We start from the raw sequence: 19613 nt of genomic DNA on the forward strand, positions 1-19613 counted from the left end.
GTTTCAATCTGGCTTTTTTAAATTCAGGATGCAATCAGAGATTGTGCACTATAGTTAGTTGCGACATTTCTCTAACCTACGCCAATTCCTCAGTCTCTTTCACTCTTTCCTGGCATTGACATTTGTGAAGAGTCTAGGTCAGGGTTGTAGGATGTTCTTCACTTTGGATTTGCCTGATTGTGTCCTCATATATATATTCAGGTTAAACATTTTTTGTTAGGAAGAGTGCATAGGTGATTTTATGTCCTTGATGACATTAAGTTGGATGGCTTGGTTATAGGTATATCCATCTGATTGCTCCATTGTTAAGGTCCCCTTTCCCTTTGCAAGTAATATGTAATCTGTGGAATCATACTTGGAGACTGAGGAACTTCTTTTTGTAAGGGCTAGAGTATTAACTCTCTCTAAAATATTATGATCTACTTAGCACCTAAATAGTAATAATTCAGAATAAAATATGGCCAAGTGTCGAAACATTTGTTTATGAAGGAAAAATGATGTTGTTTTCAACAGCTCTGAGAAAAGTAGAGATGATGAGTGTAGCCTGTAGTGATCAGAGAAAGCAGATTTCAACCAATCTGGGAAAGGGTAGGGTTTAGACATATGACGGGAATAAGAAAATTCTTGTCCAGAATGCGTAGAAGTGATGATGGGGAAACTAATCTGACTGGAGGGAGAGTTAAGCCTGTGTGGGTAAATTGGGGTCTTGTACGGACTTTCATACAGAGAGGAGCAGCTGTGACATCACACAGGTGCGGGCTGACGCTCAGAACGCGCGTGCCCAGGGCAGGGAGAGACGAACGTCGCAGCCGGTAGTGAGCTCCTTTCCAATAACCCTCTGACCTTTAAACCTTAACAGGAAAGATCAGGAAAATATTTGCTCCACTAAGGTGTGTAAGGAAACAAAATCTTGTGAGGGATTTTTCTTTTTCTTTTAATGAGCTACATTTTTGAAATTAAAAGATATTACAATGAAGACATTTAATAGTAATGAGTTATTTAACACATGTGTCATGCCACCTTGATGTAACTATGTTTTCATTCTTGCATATACTCATATCTGCTGCTGTTCTCGTATCATATTATTTCGAACAGTTCTGCCTCTTTCTACAGAGTCTGCCTTGTCTTTTTAATGAACTTAACAGAGTCATGATTTGGTCCTTTGCCATACCCTGTACATGCAAGTTTCATGGTTGAAAATAAAGGTAAATATTTAACTGGTACAGGTATAAGATATAAAAGTCTATTCCCTTTCAAAATGGTGTACTTTTGTATTAATTGCTAGTGTTTTACTAGCTTCGGACATAACATTTATTTCACTTTTCTCATTTTAAACTGTTATCATGAGGTTGAACTTTAAATAATTAAGCGTTAAGAAGACTCACCTCTTAACATATAGAAGTTTTCACCTCTAACATTCATAAACATATATTTAGTTTCCACTTACTCTTTTGAAAGGTCTCCATGAAAGCCCTTGAGGGGCACCTTACATTCATATTTACCAACCCTTGTAACACTCGAGTTCCTAACCCGAATGTAACCGCAGCATGACTTCTGCTGTACAGCATGACTTCTGTTGTGTATTTCGTATTCCTGTTATTTTAAAGATGGTAACTGTTTTTCCCCAGGTATGGAAGAAATCCTTTTAAAACCAGCTGTTTTCTAAATTCTGTTGAATATTTTTAAAAAGCCAGTGTGTACATTTTTAATAATTTAACTGTGAATAATTATATAAATACCCAAGAAAAGACACAAGTCTGTAGTGTAGTTACTGAAGAGGACACGTCAGCCCTGTAACAGGGCTGATACAGACAACTGTGTTCTCCCCATACACCACACATAGTGCCTCATGTATGTATTTTTTATGTATGTATTATTTTTATTGCAAACTTGAAAAATCTCTTTTTAAAAGAAAGTAAGTTCAGGGGAGTTTATCTGCTATAATTCTCTTATATCATTGGTTCTCAACTCTTCACATATTATGTCCAGAAATCACTCCATCAAAAGTCTTCGCCATGCTACAGACAGAAAGCCCACATTTCCACACTGCATTCTCTTACTTCTTGAACGCACCCTACCTAGACCTCTGTGTCTCCCAAGTTGAGAACCAGTATCTTAGAAATTATGTGATTTGATATGTATACTACCTAGAATGTAGGAGAAGTGTAGGTATCTTAAATTTGCAAGTATTCATTTGAGTCAATGTACTTCTGATTGCAGATGAACTCAAATATACCTGCCAATATGTTGTAAGTCTCAAAGAGAAATGGCCAGTGTGGTGTGAGTGGTACCACTCACATCCGCCGTGCCTGTGGTAGACTCAGCGGGCTCACATGGAGCCCAGCAAAGCTCAGCATCCTTTTCATCACAGCCCTCTGAGCAGCCACCACCAGTTGATGGGACTTGGCCTATGAAATCAGTTATCTTTGCTATCCCTGCTTTAGAAGGTATAACTTTATAAAACAGTTAAACATCCTTAGGGGCTAAAAAGCTTAAACCTCAAATTCTGACAGGATAAAGTGAAAGTTCAGTCCGACGTGCCCGCGTGCCTTTGTTGCCTGTGTTCTGTCTGATCTCCAAAGGAGCTAAAGGGATTCCAGAAGGCCAGTGAGGGAGCAGTGCACTCTGTAAAAAGAGAATTCTCAATTAGAACTCAGTACTGAAGATTTAACACTCTGACTAAATTTTGCGTGGGAAGTCTTCCTGACAAAAGAATTGCAGTTTTTTACCTGAATTGACTGACTAAAGCCATTTTTGCAGTAACAACTGATTAACGGCAAAGAAACTACACTGTTACAGACTCGATGGGCAGCTAGACAAGACTGCAGTATCACTACATTGACTGTTGTTATCACTCCCATTATAAAAGATTCTGAATCCCATTCACTTAATTCACAAAAATTAAGGCTCTTTTACTCTCACAACAGAAATGGTGGGATAAGGAAGCATTTCTTTTAGCCATCTGAGGAGGTTTCAGGAAGAGAAACATTAATAGGGTAACAGATTTTTCTGGTGAAAATGGCAGTTCATTTAAATTGCCCAAGTAAATATGCCACAAAGATAATTTTCTATTGTAACTGTGTTCCTAAAAAATTCAAATCCAATAAGATAGTAACACCATCATTTCCATCTGGGCTGTCAGTCTTGATTTTGCATATTCTAAATATTATTGGAATGGCTAATGTCAGTGTGAACTGATTCAGATTTCCATCCTTTCTCCACAGACAAGAGGCAAACAAGCATAATGAGCAGTTAATTGAGAACTTTTGGCCCACTAAGGGAGAATAATGTCCATTTTTTAAGTCAAAGTTTAATGTTGAGTGCAGAATTTCTAGTTGCATAGAGGCACGGCTTCTGTTTGCAGATTTCTATTTCCAGGTGCCATCCCTTCCTCATTTCCTGCTTTCCTTCCCTCCCCGCAACACGCGCCCCCCCCCCCCCAAATANCGCCCCCCCCCCCCCCCCCCAAATACAAAAGAACTTACACTCCTTAACAGACTTTTTTCTCTCTCTCACACGTCAGATGCAACTCCAGTAGTACCTTCACGGGCAGCAACTCCAAGATCCATAAGAAATAAGCCTCATGAAGGAATTACAAATTCTGTAATGCCTGAATGTAAGAATCCTTTCAAGTTAATGATTGGATCATCCAATGCCATGGGAAGGCTGTATGTACAAGAACTGCCTGGAAGCCAGCAACAAGAACTCCACCCTGTCTACCCCCGGCAAAGATTGGGCAGCAGTGAACACGGACAGAAATCTCCATTCCGTGGCAGCCACGGGGGCCTGCCCAGCCCAGCATCGTCAGGATCCCAGATTTATGGAGATGGCTCAATCTCTCCAAGGACTGACCCACTTGGAAGCCCCGATGTTTTCACAAGAAATAATCCTGGTTTTCATGGAGCTCCCAATTCTAGTCCTATTCACCTGAATAGGACTCCTCTTTCTCCACCTTCAGTAATGCTACACGGTTCTCCTGTACAGTCATCCTGTGCAATGGCTGGAAGGACTAATATACCTCTTTCCCCAACCTTGACTACAAAGAGTCCAGTAATGAAAAAACCAATGTGTAATTTTTCAACTAATATGGAAATACCACGAGCAATGTTCCACCACAAACCACCCCAAGGCCCACCTCCCCCTCCACCTTCTTGTGCTCTTCAGAAAAAGCCATTAACATCTGAGAAAGATCCACTTGGCATTCTTGACCCTATTCCTAGTAAACCGGTGAATCAGAACCCTGTTATCATTAATCCAACTAGTTTCCATTCAAATGTCCACTCTCAGGTACCTGTGATGAATGTAAGCATGCCTCCTGCTGTTGTTCCTTTGCCAAGTAATCTCCCTTTGCCAACTGTAAAACCTGGTCACATGAATCATGGGAGTCATGTACAAAGAGTTCAGCATTCAGCTTCAACCTCCCTGTCCCCTTCTCCAGTGACATCCCCAGTGCACATGATGGGGGCTGGAATCGGAAGGATTGAGGCATCGCCCCAAAGATCACGCTCATCTTCCACATCATCAGATCACGGAAATTTCATGATGCCACCTCTGGGACCCCAGGCCACTTGCAGTGGTATCAAGGTTCCACCCAGGTCACCAAGGTCAACAATAGGGTCCCCAAGGCCATCAATGCCATCAAGCCCTTCTACCAAGTCCGATGGACATCATCAGTACAAGGATATCCCTAACCCATTAATTGCTGGAATGAGTAATGTACTAAATACTCCAAGCAGTGCAGCTTTTCCGACTGCATCTGCCGGAAGTGGTTCTGTAAAGAGTCAGCCTGGTTTGCTGGGAATGCCTTTAAATCAGATCTTGAACCAGCACAATGCTGCCTCCTTTCCAGCAAGTAGTTTACTCTCAGCAGCAGCCAAAGCACAGCTAGCAAATCAAAACAAACTTGCTAGTAACAACAGTAGCAGCAGTAGCAATTCTGGAGCTGTTGCTGGCAGTGGCAACACTGAAGGACATAGCACTTTAAACACCATGTTCCCTCCTACTGCCAACATGCTTCTCCCGACAGGTGAAGGGCAAAGTGGTCGAGCAGCACTAAGAGATAAGCTGATGTCTCAGCAAAAAGACTCACTGCGGAAAAGAAAACAGCCACCTACCACGGTTTTGAGTTTGCTCAGACAGTCTCAAATGGATAGTTCTTCAGTTCCTAAACCTGGGCCCGACTTGCTAAGGAAGCAAGGTCAGGGTTCTTTTCCCATCAGTTCAATGTCTCAGTTACTACAGTCTATGAGTTGTCAAAGCTCTCACTTGAGTAGCAATAGTACCCCGGGTTGCGGGGCCTCAAATACTGCTTTGCCTTGCTCTGCTAACCAGCTGCATTTTACAGATCCCAATATGAACTCCAGTGTTCTTCAGAATTCATTGACACAGAACATACCTTTAAGAGGGGAAGCCGTGCACTGCCACAATGCAAACACTAACTTTGTTCACAGTAACAGCTCAGTCCCAAACCACCATCTTGCAGGTTTAATAAATCAGATTCAGGCTAGCGGGAACTGTGGGATGCTCAGTCAGTCGGGCATGGCTTTAGGAAATTCATTACATCCCAATGCACCTCAGTCAAGAATCGCAACGTCCTCTACTCCAGTGATACCAAACAGCATTGTTAGCAGCTATAATCAAACAAGTTCTGAAGCAGGTATGGTTTTATTAGAAAAAAGTACCCAGAGGTACTAAACTTTTCTATGTTTTTTAAAAATTTGTACCAAAATATTTATTATAAGAAATGATCCTGTCCCATTGTGAAACTCTCATCACTTCTTTAGTATTTATAATTTTATTTACAGAATGCTAGGGATCTGTCTCTTAGAAAAAATAACAGCCAAGGGGATGGATTCCCTGTGTTTCCGTTATTTGTTGTCCATCTGTGTCAGTTCAAGTATCAGTCACCATTCAGTTGGTCACCTAGCCATTGGACTGTAAGCTGCAGAAGAAGCCATGGAAGGCAGGGTGTGCTGGTTCACGAGCCGTGCACTCAGTTGGCGCCAACATGAAAGCCATTTCCCCTAGCCTTTGTTTGTGTTCAGGTAAATGAAGCTCGTCTTGGAAGACCCAAAAGGGCAAAAATACATGGATTTTCTGTTCTTGCTGCTGACCAGAAATAGGTGAATGGATAGGAAAAGGTAACCAGAAGTTGTATGACGTAGAAAGGTGTCTTCTAATGTGTTTTCTTATCCTAGTTTGCTATCCTTTATTATTATTTGTTAGAGAAAATTTAAAAATGGACATTGACAGCTCCCTTTTTAAAAAGGGCAATAATTTAAATTTTCTAATAAAAAAAGGCTTGAAAACCCGATTTCCAGAATTTTTGATCTTGAAATTGCTTTCTACAGTTTCCTTGTAGGACTAAACCATTGTTTTTAGCATTGACAGTAAGGTTTTCGAACCCAAATTTATTATGTCTCTTCATCCACAACTAATGCAGAAAATTTATTTAAAAGCAGACACATTAGAAGGAACTGTATTTTGTGCAATAGAGTCATTAGAAATTGTTATTAAAAACTGTAAAGAGGCACTAAAGAGGGAAACTCATTGCGACACCCAAAAATTTTATGATGAAAACAGTACAGTATCTAAAATACAGCACTAACGATTTGGGAGGTTTGTGGGAAATGACAGGGAGGAAATAAAAAGTGGTTGTAGAGACGATATTGTTCAGATCTGAAAACAGTGGGCTTTAAAAACTGGAGTGCTACCGAACATGAGAAAACTGCTGAGGCTGTTAATGATAAGCTCCGGTGTAGGTCTGTGCAGACTGCATTGTACCACCCTGCCCGAAAAGCACGGCAACCTTCTTTCTTCTCTTCGTTGCTGAGGGTGGAGTCAAGTGTTCTTTACCCTGTGTCACGACTTCACTCGCCATCCTCCACGACTTCACTCGCCATCCTCCACGACTTGCGTTGTGTGTTATGTCCCATTGTCAGTGTTTAATGAAGAACTATTCATTGGCGCCTTGTGTTAAAAAGAACGTAAGGTAGGGAAGATAATTGAAATCATTAGTGCCTTCTTGATATTTGTAATCTAAGGAATCTCATGAAAATATTTTTTGTGTTTAAGAGGATACTTGCTCCAAATGGGCTTCCACTTTTTCAGTGATTCATATTTCTTTTTAGATAATTCCACACAAATGAAAATTTAATCTTATGCATATAACAGATTAAAGTTACATGAAATAAGCAATTGTTTAAAAATGCACAGTATTTATTAAGCATGCCTTCAATCACTGAGATGAGGCATTGTTAGTCTCGTATTATATCTTTACATTTTGATACCCTTTACCTCAATTTAATTTCATTTCAGGTCTCCATTCATATTGAGAAGTGTATGCATTTTATTAATGATGTATTTAAATTTTTAATGGAAAAGACCAACATTTATATTCTTGTTCTGCTTGTTCTAAAAAAGTTTAGAATTATTTTATATAGTCTGAAACATGTATTTTCTTGTTCCACACATCTCTGTAAAATATTGGGTCTGGATTCTCAGTGCTGGGAGTGTCAAAACACACAGGTTGAAAATTTGTTAGTATAAAAAAAATGTTGGTTTATAAATAGCTAAAAGGGGCAAGAATAAATGTTTAGTAAATGATATGGATGTGAATGATCATATGTAAGCTAACAGAACGCATATGCTTGATGGATACCTAGGTCAGCAAGAATTTTTAAGATATTAAACTCAATAAAATTAAATACTCATTGAGATCTGATATGAGTAGCTAGTTACGAAAATGAGTAGCTTTACAAATTAAGTCTTTTGATAAGCTGAATATTGAAGAGGTCTCTAATGCCATTTTTCTTTTTGCTATGTAGTGAATTGTGTCACAGAATGTTCTGTCATTGTCACTTCTTACACTACATATTTATTTACACTGACACTTACCCATCCATCAAACAAGCACCCAGGCTGGTGTTCAGAGGTAGACAGCAGATGGTGGTCACCATCTTCTCCGTAAGCTTTGCTGGGTATTCCTAGCACACCGGGTAGAAAAGAGAAGAAAAACACTTTTATTCTTAAAATGTTGCTTATAGCTATTATGGATTGCATATTATGTGCCAGGTGATTTACCTATATTATTTCTAATTTATGCAGTTTCCCAAAGTATAAGGTATTGTGTCCCATTTTCCAGATGAGTCAACTGAGCATCAGAGAACATTACTGCCCAAAATAATACATAACTGAATTAGGATTTGGACTCAGGTTCATCTAACTCTAAAATCCATTTTCTTCTCAACTGCATAAGTTCTTCAACTAAAGCGTTTGGTGGTCAAAAATAGTCTTCCCTTTCAACATCTTAAAAACTATCCAACAGATAATGAATTGAAGCACATTGACACATTAGAAGCCACGTTTTTAGACTTTGGATGGACTTTTAGACAAAAGTCACTTACTTTTGCCTTCTCTGTTTGGATTTTGATATCATAGTGTACAATGATTAGAATGTGTCAATGCGGATGAAATGTCCAAGGCAGTGTCCAAAATATTCACAGCCTTTCCTTTGTGAATCGCATTTGATGACCTTTATTTTAATGAATTGGTATCATCTCACTCAGATGAGAACAGGTTTCCTTGTGGATCACGTGTCATCAGACTGTTGCAGGAGGCAGTGGTGCACCTGCTGGTCTTGCCACCAGAGCAGGACAGCGTGGGGGAGGGTATAAGAGGCTCACAGGTGGCCCCGCCAACTCTGCTCTAACAGAGCCGGAGCAGAACTCAGGTCGCCCTTTGGTCCGTGCAGTGCCTTTTCCGCTCTCAGAAGCAACAGCCCAAAAATGTTACATTAAGACACCAGTTAAGCGATCACTTGCTCTGAAAATGCCTCATTCTATTGGTAATTTATTGTTTAAAACTTCTTTTAAAGAGTTTTTCCATCATAAACACCCACATACAGACTTTGGGGCCTATCAGTGAATTCTATGGGACACACTCAAGTGTGAATGGGAGGCAAAGATCATAAAAGAAAAGCAAAATCAGATAAAATATGGAATGCTTAGAAAACATTTGTAAAACTTAAGACCACCAAGGCTTTTAATAGTTTTATCTGAAGTTTTGAAATTGCCTTTCCCCTAAAGCTTTCTAGAGCTTGCGTTGTAAAGTTCACAGGTCTCTATTAGCTTTGTGGTATCAAATTACAAGTAAAGTTTAGTATTTCTACCTGACAGCTCTAGAAACTGACCGGTAGGATACTTGGTGGCATTCCTCACATTGTAAAGTGACGGTAGACCTGGCAGCCACAGCCCGAGTTCCTGCCCTCACTGCAGACACGCAGACTGCTGGGCGCAGGTGTGTTCTGGGAGCCATCACCACTGTGCTTTGAAAGCAGCTTTCAGTTTATGAAAGAAGACAAGCTTCAGCATGTTCTGTGGTATTTTGGTTTAGAGAGGAATCCAAAATCAGGTGCCCTTGACCAGCAAATTTCATCAGGCTGTGCCTCCTCGGGCCTCTTACTGCTGCCCCTGCTGGCCCTAGAACAGAAACACACGTGCCAAGAACCCAGGCCTCCGCAGGGGACCCAGTTCTGTGTGCGCCCCGGGCCTCTGCAGATGACCTCACGCTGTTGTCCACGTTACAGCCCATCCTTTCCCTGGCCCTCTGTTTTTTTCCCGATTTTCAAAGAAAAACATTTAGACTACTCTGCTAACCAACTTAACTGAGCTTTACTTTCCTCCAATATGATAAAGTCATTAAATATATCAATTTTTTCACTTTAAAATGCTTTTCATATTCTCTTATTTTTTCCTAATAAAATCATTTAATCAACTCTTCTAAACACATGAGAATAAATCCTTGGAGGGGGCAGAGTATGAGTTTGTACTAGAAGAGAAAATAATTCAAACATTTATTTGCCTTAACACTTAAAGATATGCATTGACTGAGAAGAATATAAATAAACCGACAAGTATATGTTTGTGGATATTTATATAGATATATTTTTTAAACTCTGGAAAAGAAAGTGTTTTATTTTAGAACAAAATACGTTTGATTGAAACTCCATACAACCATTGATATGGTAGGTATAAGAAAATGAAATAGAAACCACAAAAGAACACTCTGGGTAAAGAACTGCGAAGTAGTGAGATTGTTTTTGTTGTTGCTGTTTTGTTCTGTGTATTTATTTATTCTTAGAACATGCCAGAAAGAAAATAAGGGGAAATTGTCATTCCCTACATGTTACAGGTACGAACAGATTTATGGGATAAAAATGCTCAAGGGTAGACAGTACTATGTAAGTTAGACCTCTCAAAATACGGGAAGTTGCTGTAGAAGTAATCTAGTCTCTTATAGACTAACGTAGAGTGAAGAAAGCCAGAGGCGTTTTTGAGGTTGTGACTGAATATGTAGTAGTTTCTATTGAAAGCATTTCTGCCCCAATTTTAAATGCCAACTACATTTTTTCCTCATGCACAAGGCTTGTAAGTTAAAAGTTGCCCTCTGCTCTTGTTTTTAACCAAATACCAAAACTTTATTAAATTATTGACTGTGTGATAATAACCTATGTATTCTTTTGGTTTAATTTTTGCAAAATGAGCCATTTCTTCTTTGTTGTAAGATATTTTTACAACAGGCTGTGTCTTGCTGTTTAAGAAGGTTTCCTCATACCAGGGTTACACCTCTTGCTTTGTTTACATATTCCTGGTTTAATGTTTCCCTGTGTTCAAAAAAAAAAAGAAGCTAAAATATGTTTGACTTTAGACACTGAGTCTGTGTAATCAAAGGTGAGAACAGAACTCAGACCGGGGTGCTATGTTTGCTGATTCTATGATCTATTTTGTACCTTTCAAGAAATAAATTGTGCCAGTGTGCAAATTGGGAGAATTTTATTCCATTGCCATACACTAAACTCACTTACAAAGCCACTGGAAATCCTCACTTCACCAGGAGATGCCTAAGCTATTATTTACTAAAATCGAGTGGTCTGAAAACAGTGAAGCAGCTTCTAAAAGTACCCAAATTATAAGCGGTAATGTTAACTCTACAAAAACTGACTCACTAAAGATAATAATTAAAAATATTCCTATGATATCATCAGAACAGATTTCATTTCCATGTGCATGTGGTCGTAAATGCATCAAATCATAAAGTTCTAGGAACTTACAGCAAACAACATTAATGCCAACGGATAAAAGAGTAAAAAATATTTTCCAAGAATTAAACTTCTTGCAAATTCAAATAACTCAACTTTTTACAGATTAAAAATGGAATTTGACCATTCTGAAGGAGTTGCTGAGGTATTCCCTGGGATAGCGTTAGTCCAGGGAAGTTCGGAACGTCTATCCAAGACCCACGAGTACACGTCCAACAGTGCTTATTGCAGACACCCTGCAACAGGCTGCTTGCCGCACACCTCCGCTCCAACGGGACTCCTCTCGCACTGGAATCTGATAAGTAGGCTTCCTGAGCCCAGCTCCATAGTTCATCCCCCACAGAGTGGAGCAACTCCGAGGCCTGATCCCAAAGTAGTGTTTCTCAAGCTTTTTCTTTTACTTCTTCCCACAGTAAAAATGAATTTGCCCTACAATCCACTGGAGGTATATTTTCAATGTATAACACATGAAAGTTTCTTGGAAAAACACTTTGCATGGGATGCAGTCTGATATATTCCATCTCACTCTATCTTGTCCTGTTTTATTGTATTTCTTTTATAAGCAGTTGTGACTCACTGGAATTCTTTGATCACCCACTAGCAACATAACCCAGCACTCAAACATGTTCACAAGCAGTTTCCACAAAATAATATCCTAGCTATGCAATGCACTTTTGTCTATTTCATTCATCAAAATATACTAGTTGGGGCATACCAAATTGAATTTCCAATCCCAAATTGGTTTAAACACTGTCTTAGACTATTCGTGTGGTAATTAACTCAGCAAATATTTATTGAGCACCTCTGTGTGCTAAACACTGTTTTAGCACTGCAGATAAAATAGTATACAATGGAAGGATGCAAAGTTAACGATTAATAATCTAGAAACTCAGCTCAGGAAAATAAGGAGATAAGACTTCCAATCGGAATATCAGCGAAGCATTTTAACTGTCACTCCAGCACAGTCATACAATAGAATGCAAGAGGCTCCTTAATTCCTTCCCCCTCTTCTAAAGTGCTTCGGTTTTGAGTCCATCCGTCTGTTCTTGATGAAGAATTCAACAGCCCTAACTTATGGTGGTTCAACTTACGATTTTTTTCACTGCAGTGCCAACGCGGTATGCATTCAGTAGAAACTGTACTTCGAATCTTGAATTGTGATCTTTTCTCAGACTAGCGATGTGCATGCAGCATGTGCTCTCGCCTGATGCTGGGCAGCGAGCAGCCGGGAGCCACGCCCCCAGTCAGCCACGTGAGCACGGGGGCAAACAGCCAATACTCCGCAGTGTGCTGTGTTGCCCGCATTTTCGGGATACTGTATTCGGTAAATTACATGAGATATTCAATGCTATATTGTAAAATAGGCTTTATATATGATTTTGACCAACTATGGGCTAATGTCAATGTTTTGAACATGTGTAAGTAGGCTACTAAGCTAAGCTGTGGTGTTTCAGTAGGTTGTATTAAATGCATTTTTGATTTATGATATTTTCAACTTAAAATGGGTTTATTGGGATGTAACCCGATTGGAAGTTAGGAACATCTGTAGTTCCTAGGGCTTCCTGCCTATTTCTGCTAAAGGGATGCTAGAAATTTACATCACAATCCAAACCACAAGGATAGATATTGGCATATTTTTTGTTGTTGTTTAGTTTTTCTTAAAGAGTTTATTTTTAGACAGAGGGGAAGGGAGGAAGAGGGAGAGGGAACCATCAATTGCCTCTCACATCCCCCCTACTGGGGACCTGGCCCAAAACCCAGGCATGTACCCTGACTGGGAATCGACCAACTGACCCTTTGGTTCTCAGGCCAGCAGTCAATCCACTGAGCCACAGCAGCCAGGGCACAACCTAGTGTCTTCCACCTTTCCCCTGCCCACTGCTTTGCTTTTTTTTAATATTTTATTTATTTATTTTTAGAGGGGAAGGGAAGGAGAGAGGAAGAGAAATATCAATGTATGGTTGCCTCTGCTGAGGAAACACAATGTATCGTGTGTCCCCTTCCGGGAACTGGCCTGCAACCCAGGCATGTGCCCTGACTGGGAATCGAACCACGATTCTCTAGTTCTCGGGCCCATGCTCAATCCACTGAACTATACCAGCCAGGGCCTGACATATTTTTATAAATACATATTACCATGTTATTCCTAAAGCTCAGGGAAATAACATCTTGTTGGAAAATAAAGACTTCTCATCAAAGTTCTTTTTCAATTTTTAAATCAATCCTTTGCCTATAGAGGAGAAAACTTTACTATTTCCATTAGATTGAAAAGTGCATTGTAATTGGAAAAAAAGTGCATTGTATTTATTAGATTCACTAGGGATGATATTTTCTCTTGTATCTAGAAGCATTTTGATTAGAGATCGCTGTTAACTGTTTGCAGTTCAAGTACAGTTGCCAAAGCTAATGACAAAAGTTAGATGGTAAAGGCATGCCTTCTGTATGACTCACTTCTTGAATTGTGTGGACAAAACTCAGTATTTATGCATGTCAGTTTAATGTTTTTTAACATAAAGTACTATTTATTCAAAATAGGAGATACAGATTAAAACAGTATAGTGACAGTTCAGAAACACCTAACTGGTCTGTTCGGTGTGAGCTTTGTGTCCTCTTTTGCACACACACACACTCACAGACATGTACAACAATGTCATTGACACTTCAGATCCAGCTTTAAAGGAGTTTAGCACAGTGTGAACACTGACTTTCCTCCAAGAATGTCAGTGGAGAAGAAGATGCATAAATGTAAAGAGGTAGACATTGCCTTTGTTTTGAAAAGCATTTTTAATGAGGAGAATAAACTTCTCAAGAATGAAAATAAGTAGTAGCAGGAAAAATAGCATAAAAATTCTTCAAAAAATTTACTGATGCTATTTGTTCTATACTGGCAGATACACATTATAAATTATATGTGTACGTGCAGAGTACTGTTTGTATCTGGAAATGTGCCCTTGTAGGCAAGTCCTCTCCCCACTGTACTAGACCCAGTCTCCAGCCGGGGGTCTAGGCACATGGTCTCGCACCGGGATAGTTTCTCTGGGTGGCTTTCGAGCCTTTTACATCTTTAAAAGCAACAGAGATGATGAGAAAAAGAAATTGTGCCAGTTTGTGGTGGTATGAAATAATCACTTTTTCCAATTAAAGGACTTATCCAACTTACATTTTTCAGGCTCCCAACTGCCTTTTGGTTCTTTCTGCTAAATGGTTAATGAATAGTTTGCCTTTTCAAAAGCTCTAACTGTTCCTTTCATTACGTTAAGCATGAAGCATCTTGGCTGCCAAACAAGGTCAAGGCAGGAGGGTAGGCAGGATGGAAGGAAGGCAGGAAGGGAAAAGAGAAGAGAAAAGAAAGAAAAAGGGAAAGAAGAAAAAGCATTTTGCCCCAAATGCTTCAACAGACCACAAGGCTTTTATGTAGAACTAAGAAGTAGGTTTGCCAAGGAGCGCTTATTCAAGATTAAATGATTCAGAAATAAGCAACCTTCAATTTCTTTCCGGCTATAAAAGTCCAGGGTCCTCAGAATGACCCAAAGCATTAATGTGTGACCTTAAGAACTGAGAGCTTTGTGGTGGACTTCTTCCTCTATAAGGTGATTGTAACTCTCGGGAGCACCTGGGAGCCTTCTAAAGTACCTTAATATCTTCCATCCATCTCCTTCCCAGCCTTCATCTCCTGGCCTTCAACCAGAATACTGCAGAGGCAGCTACTACTTTCTCCACCAGTGAGTGGTGTTCCCTCCCTCTGTCCACACGCACACATGCCACGCACACGGCATCAAATGCAGATGATCTGATTTCCAGAAAATGTGTTTGAGTTTTATGAACTCCTTCATAGATTAATTCAACCAAGAATGCCAACCCCGTGTGAGAAACTGTGTTAGGTCTTGGAAATACAGAGGGAAATAAGTGGTCCTTGCCTTTAATGGGTTAGAAAGATGTTTTCAAATGTCATCACCTCTTTGTCTAAGGCCGCACGTTTAACCATGGGTGGGAGGGCCAGTGTCTGGGAAAGCAGCATATGATATTTTCAGGCATATTTATTTGTTTCAAAAGTATGTAAGAATCTATTATCCTTCATAACATTTTATTACCTCCTTGTCTTTTTTTTTTAATACTTTGCTTTTACTTTAAGGCCATTTCTTTCTCCTTTTCCACTCTCAAATCCCAGATCAAATGTTTTACCACTTGCTTGGTTTTCCCTGACACCTTCAGTTTTACAATTGCCTTCCTGTTATACACCTATTACAGCTCTTAGCTATTACAATGGCACTAGCTCTATGAAAAGAGCATGGTTTCCTCATTCATACTAAGCTCTCAATAAATTTGTGTATTTGCGAGAAGGAAAAGAGGGACAGGGAGGTCTGTGTGCCCCAGACTTTGCCTAAACGGAGTTCCTGGAGGAAGGAGCAGGGTGCTGTGTGGTGGTTTTGTGTGGTGTTTGTTTTTGTATGATCAAGTCTATACTTTTATCCAGCACAGTATACCTGTTTGTCCAACTGTTGAAATTTAGAGAAGATAAAATTAGAACTTGTTCTACATATTACTCTTAGGAAGCTTGTGCTGTTCACCACCTCCTCGTTTGTCATGCAAAAAGACACCCAGAGTGACTAGATTCTCGTTGTTGTCATTCCTCAAGAATATTTAAGTAGAGCACTTTTAGAATAATGTCCCCAAATGGCTACTCCAAAGATTAAAAAAATAGTAACCTCTACAGAAACCCTCCTTCTACAAAGCCTTGCCACGTGCACGCGGGGGTACTCTGAACATGTGCTCTGCAAGCAGAGGGGTGGTGATCTGTGCATTTAAACACGTCATTCTTACTTAGCAGATAGGGGAGAGGCCTCAGATAGCGATTACCAGCAAATAAGAAATTTTATTCACTTGTTTAAAAATATGGTTTCCAAATGCAAATAAACCACAGTACCTATTTGCTAAAATAGCAGTGAGATTTAAGAGGCAATGAAATGTTGAAGATGTTGATTGTTTTATTATAAGTTGGAATTAATATTTAAAGAATTATATACCCCATGCCTGCTACAGCATTTGATATGTTATTACCCAATTCTTTGTGAACATCGTTATTATTTCATGATAATATTCCATAAATATTTATAGATTTTCAAATGGAAGGTGTTTTTAAATCTCATTCTTTAAATGAAACACTGAGAGCTGTTTAAAAAGCAGGCATGACAGCTGGGTACCACAGAGTTATGCTACCGAAACAGTCCGTAAGGTGCGTTGGGTGTGTTGATCTGTACTAACTGCTACAACAACATCTGCCAATGTCGTCAGTAATGATGATGATAACTCCTTTTGTTTGTATAGACTTTTACAAAGCCTTCACTTATTTATTTTTGATTCTCATAATAACTTTTCCTTAAGAAAAAGTTAAAGGTAGGAAAGTATGATATGCAATAAGATGTTCATTCCTGTGTTAAATATAATAATGACAAAATCAAAATACGAAGGTCAGACTTCACCAGAATGTTTTCTAATATGGTCAATCCATATGCTGCATGACTAAATATATTAATATAGAGTCTATATATCAAAAAGGAAAAATTCTTGTGTTATTCTGTTATGAGAAGGCAAGAAGAATATAAAATTATATTTGTACTACTATCATAACTGTGGAAACATTTCTGTGTATTTGGACAATGCCTCAGGGGTGACCTGGTCAAATGGAAAACTTCTTATGATGGCATAGAAGGGCGCTAAAATGTTTGAGCTATTTTAGATTTTCAGTAACACTGCTATTGTTTGTTATACCGTATACATGTTTATATTTTAATACAAAATTAAATGCATATGCTTGTAACAATAAATATTTGCCAAATGCATGTATTATGTTGAAACAATGCATCTCTTTAGGGGAAAGCCTTTATGAGAAAGTGATTATAGGTTGCTTTTCAGCAGAATGTGATTCTCACCCCACCCCTCGTGCATCTGAGGCACCAGGGTGATTCCAAAGAACTCCGCTGCCCGGGGAGCTGCGCCCAAGATGCGTTTCCGCCTGGTCTGGATAGGGCCCAGCATTGCTTTTTTCTTTTCTTGTCTTTTCAAGTTATCCAGGTAATCCTAGTGTGCAGCTTGGATTGAGAGCAATTAAAACAATTACAATATCCAAAGTCTTAAACTTTTAAATATTAAATTCCCAGAATTTTCATCTCTTGCATAAATAAGACTTTCAAGACTAAAAATGCCTTTGGGGTGAAGAGTGGTCTGATTTAAGAAATCTCAGATACAAAGAAATACTCTTTATGCTGTCAGAGTAGCAAAGATTTAAAAATAGTAAAATACAGTGTTGGTGAGAATGGCCAATGCCATACACTATTTGTAGAAATGTAAATTAAGTGTATATTGATCAACTTCTCTGTAGGGCAGTTTGACAGTATGTATTCAGAGCTGTAAGTGTGTGTAAATGCTTGTGTCCTTGGAATTCCGCTTTGAAGAACTGAGCCTTGGTGAGGAATTGAGCATATTGACAAAGATGAGTGAATGTTTCCAGAGCATTGCTTACCATGTGAAAGGTTGTGACCAATCCAAATATCACATCTGTGAATTGATTAAATTATGGTGTATTCATACATGATACTAGTAAAATGATTCTGTAGTTAAATGAGTTAAGATGGAAGGATACTTACAATATATTGATAAATGAAAAAGTTATAAAACAACATGATTCCCATTTTGTTAAAATATATAACATAGCTGCATATGTGTGTATATAGGTATGTGTATATGTATATATGTGCATATATGTGTGTATAGAGAGGTGGGATAACTATACATTCAAATGTTCAAATAAGGTAATTTTTATTTCTTGTTGTATACTCTCATGTATATGCTACTTGGGTTTTTTTCACTGGAAGTACTAGTATTACACATAAAGATCAAAAACTTTTTAAAAATGAGAAGTATATATCTTGAAAAATGAAGACTTCTGCTTTTGTCTAACCCAAATGAATGAACTACTATAGAACTTCCTCCATCTTCACTTTGCCCAGCTGTGAAAAATGAGCTATTTGATAGAAACAGCTATTTCTCAATATGCTAAAGTTCTCCAATACATTTATTTTCAAAGTAGAGTAGGAAGTATAAAGTTAAACTTGTGTCACTAACAGAGGGCATATCATCTTTGATCACAATTAATCTGGTTAAAACCAGTAAAGATGACATGTAAGGAACTGATTGAAAAGTTTCTCAGTATGTTGTTAGGGGGTTGTCTTCCTTGACGTCGGTCATTAACAAGTGCTGTCTTGTTTTGCTGTTTTCCCATTGCAGGCAGGTCAGGACCGTCATCCTCCATTGCCATAGCCGGCACCAGCCACCCTGCCATCACAAAGACAACATCTGTTCTGCAAGACGGCGTCATAGTCACCACTGCAGCTGGAAACCCACTGCAGAGCCAGCTGCCCATCGGGAGCGATTTTCCTTTTGTTGGCCAGGAGCACGCACTTCATTTTCCATCCAACAGCACTTCAAACAACCATCTTCCACACCCCTTGAACCCCAGCCTCCTCAGTTCTCTACCTATCTCTTTGCCAGTGAATCAACAGCATCTCCTAAACCAGAATCTATTAAATATCCTCCAGCCTTCAGCAGGAGAAGGCAAGTCTGAGATCAACCTCCACCCCTTAGGTTTTCTCAACCCAAATGTAAACGCTGCTTTAGCTTTTCTCTCCGGTGACGTGGATGGGCAGGTATTGCAGCCTGTTCACTTTCAGCTCTTAGCAGCCCTGCTTCAGAACCAAGCCCACGCAGCTGCCATGCTTCCCCTGCCATCTTTCAATCTGACCATCTCAGATCTTTTTCAACAGCAAAATACCCCTTTCCCCTCATTAACACAGATGACAGCCCCACCAGACCATTTGCCAAGCAATCAGTCAGAGAACAGCCAAGCTGAGACCCTTTTAACCAGCCCCCTGGGGAACCCTTTACCAAGCTTTGCAGGCAGTGACACTGCTTTTAACCCCCTGTTCCTCCCAGCTGTCACTGGGGCCTCAGGATTAATGGCCTTGAATCCCCAGCTGTTGGGAGGTGTCCTGAACTCGGCATCGGCCAACACCGCTAATCATCCAGAGGTTTCCATAGCAACTTCCTCCCAGGCAACCACTACCACAACCACTACATCATCAGCAGTGGCAGCACTGACTGTCTCAACACTTGGTGGGACAGCAGTGGTGTCAATGGCAGAAACATTGCTGAATATATCTAATAATGCTGGGAACACACCTGGTCCAGCTAGACTCAACAGTAACTCTGTGGTGCCTCAGCTACTTAACCCTCTACTGGGGACAGGTTTGCTTGGTAAGTTAAATTTTTTCACAAATTTTTACAAAAGAAACGTTTTTCTAATTCTATTTTCTCCTTTTTAAAACTCCATTTTGTCACACTATTTTTAAAAATGTTTTTGTTATGTCACAGCTTGCTTAAGGAATTAAATATAATAACACCCGCACACAACCATAGTTATACAAACATGAAAGTGACTTTTTTCTTTTCCCCTGTTTTA

The 19613-nt window shown here is 39.4% G+C and overlaps 1 protein-coding gene across 4 annotated transcripts in view; it reads left to right on the forward strand.

Moving 5' to 3' along the window:
• Positions 1-19613, forward strand: part of MBD5 (methyl-CpG binding domain protein 5) — a 173944-nt gene that overhangs the window by 127564 nt on the left and 26767 nt on the right. For 3 of the 4 annotated variants that reach the window (XM_037027789.1, XM_037027792.1, XM_037027790.1), the window contains 2 exons: positions 3524-5656; positions 18383-19408. In XM_037027789.1, coding sequence (XP_036883684.1) covers positions 3524-5656; positions 18383-19408 — 3159 coding nt within the window. The remainder of the gene's footprint in view (positions 1-3523; positions 5657-18382; positions 19409-19613) is intronic. The other variant, XM_037027793.1, reaches the window with a different exon arrangement.

The sequence above is a fragment of the Sturnira hondurensis genome, unplaced genomic scaffold, assembly GCF_014824575.4.
Source record: "Sturnira hondurensis isolate 20B ecotype Veracruz unplaced genomic scaffold, ASM1482457v3 Scaffold0019428, whole genome shotgun sequence".
Lineage (NCBI taxonomy): Eukaryota > Metazoa > Chordata > Mammalia > Chiroptera > Phyllostomidae > Sturnira > Sturnira hondurensis.